Source organism: Haplochromis burtoni, unplaced genomic scaffold (genome assembly GCF_018398535.1).
Source record: "Haplochromis burtoni strain Fernald_Lab_line unplaced genomic scaffold, NCSU_Asbu1 Contig_692, whole genome shotgun sequence".
Classification (NCBI taxonomy): Eukaryota; Metazoa; Chordata; class Actinopteri; order Cichliformes; family Cichlidae; genus Haplochromis; species Haplochromis burtoni.
Genome location: NW_024583053.1, coordinates 159,121 through 165,120, shown reverse-complemented (window position 1 = coordinate 165,120; position 6,000 = coordinate 159,121). Strand labels below are relative to the sequence as shown.

The 6,000-nt window shown below is 39.0% G+C and overlaps 1 protein-coding gene across 35 annotated transcripts in view; it reads left to right on the top strand.

Annotated features, from left to right (window-relative positions):
* LOC102290299 overlaps nt 1-6,000 on the top strand; it is a 61,294-nt gene that overhangs the window by 48,491 nt on the left and 6,803 nt on the right. For 22 of the 35 annotated variants that reach the window (XM_042215255.1, XM_042215277.1, XM_042215260.1 and 19 more), the window contains 5 exons: nt 746-1,165; nt 3,519-3,950; nt 4,938-5,201; nt 5,318-5,572; nt 5,656-5,904. In XM_042215255.1, the coding sequence (XP_042071189.1) occupies nt 746-1,165; nt 3,519-3,950; nt 4,938-5,201; nt 5,318-5,572; nt 5,656-5,904 (1,620 nt within the window). The remainder of the gene's footprint in view (nt 1-745; nt 1,166-3,518; nt 3,951-4,937; nt 5,202-5,317; nt 5,573-5,655; nt 5,905-6,000) is intronic. The other 13 variants (XM_042215268.1, XM_042215269.1, XM_042215270.1 and 10 more) reach the window with 5 other exon arrangements.

Here is a 6,000-nt window from a genome sequence, read left to right as displayed (position 1 = left end):
TTTGCATCTTTTGCTGTGAAGTACAGCCAGACTTTTGACCGCTTCGCCTTGGGCATTTTTAATCTGTAGCTCTGCATAAAAGAACGTACGTACCTGGCCCCGCCTACTATCCTCGGAAATGTAAAATGATTGGCTAGAAGTGTATCACAGCTCAGGAAAAAAAAGCACCGAAATAAAGCACCGAAATGTGCGCTGCTTTTCGGTCTGGTTACTACCGTTTATGTCAGAACCGGTGCCATCATGGCACCGGACACCGGTACCCATCCCTACTCATGAGCTACAGCCACCCCCTTAAATTTAATCCTGTAACACATGAAGATGTGCAGAATAAGTGTGATTTCCACGTGTGTTATCTCAGCAGCAGGCGAAGCTGCTGTTGTACAAGATATGAAGTGTAGATGTTGTTGTTCCACTCTGTGTGTTTCTATGTTGTTGATATTTAGTGTTTTACTCTCTAAAGTCAGACAGTAAATAAAATGACAGTTACAGTTCAGCACGCAGTGATTTCACACACAGGATTAGTGACTGACTGAGTTTCTGACTCACAACACAAACACTAAGTTTGTGTTGTGAGTCAGTAACAGTCTAACAACAATGTTCAGCTGCTCTGATGGAAGACGGCTTTAAAATGGACTTTCATTATATACAGGACACACATGGACAAGATGGAGTCCATCAGTAATGTGTGGTTGTTTATGCAGCTCAGATCAAATCATCACTAAATGTTTCCTTCTTATTGTTCCAGTGTTGTGCCTCTGAGGTCACGTCTTCATGAAGAAACCAGGTTCTTTGTGAATCTGTTCTGTGCAGCAGCAGAGAGAGAACAGCAGAGAGGAGAGAAGATACTGGAGCTGTTATCATCAGTGTGCAGATACAAAAATAGTCCTCTTAAAGAGAATTGGTGTGACTTCTTCATGGATCTGTACTCTCATGTGAAGGACTATGAGACTAAAACAGGCTTGAGTGTCCTTCCATCATTACAGTCAGTTTTCCAGTCAGCTCCTGCAGTCTGGTCCATAAACCTCTCAGAGAGAAAGACCTCCATCCTCCTGGAAGTGCTGAAACTCCAACCAGAGAAGAAACAAGTGGAGCTGACAGGCTGCTCACATGAAGAGAGTGAAGTGAGGAGTTTCCTGCAATGTCTGCCTTATATCTCACAGCTCAGGTAAATGAATTTTTCTTCATACAATTCACACTGCATCAGAACAGATACCTATTTAAACAATAAAAAGTTATGACAGTTTTTCTTTTTCGTCATTTTCATCCATTCATTTGCTTCAAATTTTCCCTGAAATGAGTCATGCTACACCTTCATAGTACAAACGTTTCTTGAATCATCACTCTTGGAAGCTTTTTATTCAACTCTTTTCATTTGTAGCAAACATACAAATCACACGTGTGACATAACACTGTATAAAACTGTATTCAAAGAATCATTCAGTTATTTTTATTTATAGCAGACTTTCTTCCATATAAAGTAGAGGAGTGTTTTATGGAATCACTCAGTGTTGAAGACAAACAAAACATGTAATCACATTATAATTTGGATTACTAAAACAAATCTCCACACATCTAAATATGTAAAATAGTGTGTTATTAAAGAGAGTTTTGCAGACCTTATGAAGCTCTACTGCCTGGCTGATGGAAAGCAAGAATGGACCTAACAAGAGAGCAGTCAGGTGAAACAATAGAAAGGTTCATACAGCTCCTTCAAGGACGAACACCACCATTGAGTTTGGCAAAATGTTGGTTGTTCCCGATCAGCTGTGATTAAAATTTAGAGCACATAAAGCCAATAATATTATAAAAGGAAAACGTAAGGGCAGATCACAGATGTGGATGGTCGAAGCAACAGAACAGGAAAAAATATTTTGTCTTGAAAAAATAAATTTCACAGCAAAATCCTTTACAGTATCCATTTTTATCTCATATCAATGACCAAGGCAGGTGTTAATCATTACCCAAACAGTTTATGCACAGGTGTACACTGCATATTAGAATATTTTTCTCATTGCCTGGTTAGAAATTAGGTTTGCAATAGCAAAATAATTTTACAGGATTTTGTCACAGAGTAATCATTGTTAAAAAATTTCCTTCAGGAAAAGCGCATCAACTCAGGAAAGGTATATAAAACTTATATCAACTTCAGAAATTTTACCAGGGGCTATAAACGTAATTGAAGTCTAATAAATTCACCAAGTGTTGAATTCATGAGTTGACAGATTATTAAATTATAATTTGTCATCAGTATTACAGTTGTGGTCAGAAGTTTACAGACACTCAACATGTGTATCAATGAACCTTTATGCTGTCCACTTTCAAACTGTTTTTGTCGGAGCTTTTTCTGCAGTTTAATATTTTAAATAGGTGGATGAATGCAGAAAGATGAAAGCAAATAAGTACAAAGAAATAACAGACATCTGGAGACTCAAAATGAAGACTCAGAGATTGTAATCAGTGCAGAAAAGCAACTTTTTATTTTACTAGTATCTCTCCGATGGGTGAGTTCACCATTGTAGACCACGGGATCTTTTCAGAGATGGGTGCTGTATCACATTACCTAATCATAGAGTATGATATAGTTGTGTGACTCGCCCATTGGATTTTGTCAAGACTTAAAATTAGGGATGTGGCCTCTCTCACTGACAGGTAGCAGCTGGAATGGTTGTACAAGATGACTTTAATGATTAAAAAAGACTCTTCCAAAAATATCTCTTTCCATTGTGGCCAAGTAGCCCAGTCTTAGTCTCATCTGACAATAAAAACCTTTCTCCAGAAAATGTGGGCAGCAGCAACATTCAGTTGATCAGTCAAAATTGAAGGTGTCAGTTTTGGAGCTGTGACTTGGGGGGTTCCTGGATTGTTCCTGAACATCTTACCCAATTTCCACCCATATGACAGTGACAGTTAATGCAATGATGTGAATAACAGGATTTTAACAAACAAATAGCATCAACTTTTTACATAACTTTGGTGCTTTGAAATTGAAATATATATAAATCATACTCAACATGTTGTTGCACTAACAAACTCTGTTTTAATAGATGAGCAACTAAAAACTGTTAAACAGAAGATTTTGTATTTAGCTTTTTGAGTTTACCATAATGTGTGAATACATCAAATAACAGGGTGTTTATTACTTTTTGTCTCCACCTGCAGATGTAGTGTCGTCATATTATTACTATTTTTTTACATTTTGAAAACTATAAGTGCTTTTTGGAATAATTCATCTGCTCAAAGTTAAGAAAAAAAAAATGCTATACAGAAAGGTTGATTCTGAATCAGAATGAACCTTTTGGGATCTCCTTACCTGGATGATTGAGCATGCATCGAGACAACACAAGGAGGATGTTGTATGGTTACACATGTGTCATCTAAACAGCAAAGTGAAGATGTTGTTGTTCCACTAATAGGTTTCGAATTAAGTTTAATTATATGCAGAACACACATGGACCATCAATGTGTGGTTGGCAGCTGTAATCAAATCATCACTAAATCTTTTCTTCTTTTTGTTCCAGTTTCTTCACTCTGTGGGCAGATGAAGCAGCCAAATTCTTTGGGAATCTGTTTTGTGCCGCAACAGAAAGAGAACAGCAGACAGGAGAGAAGATACTGGAGTTGTTATCATCAGTGTGCAGATATCAAACATTCCCTTTTATTGACAGAGACATAGATGCTCAATATAAATGCAATTTCCTGCTGGATCTGTGCTCCCATGTGAAGGACTATGAGTCTAAAACAGGCTTGAGTGTCCTTCCATCCTTACAGTCAGTTTTCCAGTCAGCTCCTGCAGTCTGGTTCATAAACCTCTCAGAGAGAAAGACCTCCATCCTCCTGGAAATTCTTAAAGTCCAATCAGGGAAAAAACAGTTGAAGCTGAGAGGCTGCCCACATGAAGAGAGTGAAGTGAGGAATTTTCTTCAGTGTCTGCCTTATATCTCACAGCTCAGGTAAATAGAAACAATACAGTACTTAGTCAGTAGTGTCTTGGAAATAATCAACTTTTCATTAACAGTGTAAAAATGTAGACAAATGACATGTATTGGTCAAGTAATTATTTCAACTTATCTATTGCTATGTGAAAACAGCCTGGTTTGATAGAACTTATTTTTACTCTAATCTAAAAAAAAGTTTTCACCTGGACCCCAAATCAGCTGTTTTGTATTTGTTTTTTTAAAGTTCACAGAAATTAGTTAATAATTTATTTTTAAAAACCTCAGATAATACAATATAGGGGAGGGGGGGTAGGTGTTTGCATGAACATTTAGCTAGTAAAAACATGGGTGATTTGGCTAGTGTTGCAGCAGGTGAGTAATTGATGAATGAACAACAGGGAAAAGTACAGGAACAAAGCTCAGCCTCTGAAAACACACAGACAGATGCACACAGGAGGAGGGATTGAGGCAAATGGGAAATTCACATTTCTACTGAAGCCATTCAGAATTTTGATTAAACGTTAATATGAAACATGGACAAGTCAAAGTTAGTTACAAACTACACCTTTGTACATGCTGTATACATGTTTAGTCCTCACCCGTTCACTGAATGATCATGGCTGTATTTCCCTGAGTAAGCAGAACTTCAAATTTAACATTTAGTAAGTGAGGAACTGTACATTTTCATGTATCTACTGTGCTTCTTAAGTCATGAGGATCAACATGCTGGAAAAAATAACATGGATCCATGCATGTTTACTTTGATGGCCTATAACTCTAAAAAATAATAATGAAGAGGAAGTTGGGCATTTCTTCATTAAAGTTACTAAAGAGCAAAAAATTCCCCTGATTAATAGAGACCCTGATTTTTCATGGAATGACAACAAAACTAATTGCTAGTTTTATCAGCTTGTTCATCAATGAGTGAAACACAAAATGTGGTTTGTGGTAATGTGAGTAGGTCTGCCTGTGTTTTCTGATTTCATCTCCACTGTGTTTCAGCTGTGATCCAGACTTCTTCCAGAGTGTGTGTACATCCATGTCTGTAAGATCCAGAGAGGAGGCCCAGCAGCTGGAGTCTCTGCTGCAGCTCCTGGGCTTCCAGCTGCTGTTAACAGGAGAGTTACACAGGAAAAGCTGCTGGTCTGTGGGGAGAGTTCTCAGACTGTGTGGCTCTAAAGTGGATCTCATCCTCACACCCAGCAAGATGTCTGCCAGAGGAGCTGCTCTCCTCTTTAGACACACAACACAACTACACAGTCTGAGGCAGGAAGTGAAATCATGACTCTCTTGTTCTTCTAACACCATTTATCTGCTGTCCACTTTGAATCTTTGGTTCTTGGTGTTCATCATTTCTGCTCTTTTGTCTCTTTGATCTTCAGGCTTTCCATCGACATGTCCTTGCTCCTGTTTCAGTGGGTAAGAAGAGGCAGAGTGGTCTGTCCACTGGCTGTGGAAGAGCTTTCTCTTGTGCCTAAGAAAGCTCGACCATCACAGAGAGTGATGTTGAGGGCTGTCAGTAGTTTGGCTTCCCTGCTGAGACACTGGACAGTCGGACGGTTAGACCTGACTGAGAGCTGCATCCCTGCTCAGGGTCTCATTACTCTGCTGCTCCATGATGGTCCTCTAACAGTCAAGTAAATGTCTTCCTGAACATCACAGGCCAAATAAAATGTAGAGTTTTACTTTAAAGCTTATTTTATATTTATGATCTCGGCAGACTGAGTGAAGAGAGCTTCCAGCAGCTTCTGTGTCTCCTCCATGAAATCCAGGACAAGGACTTGACGTTGTCCTTCTTCAGTAAGGTTGGTGGAGACCTGACCTCCTGCTGTCTGAACTGGGAGCTTCTTCACTATCTGCTGCAGCAGGCGTCAGCTCAGACCATCACTGTGAACCTGAGGAAGAACCTCTTCTTACAGGAGGAAACCACACGTCTGCTTCCCTTTCTGGACAGGATTGTGTTTAAAAGGTGCTGAATGTAGTTTGATCTTTTACCAAACACAGTTTCTGCTGTTTAATCAGGAGGATTTGAAATGCTGTCTCATCTTTAACCAGAAGTTTATGG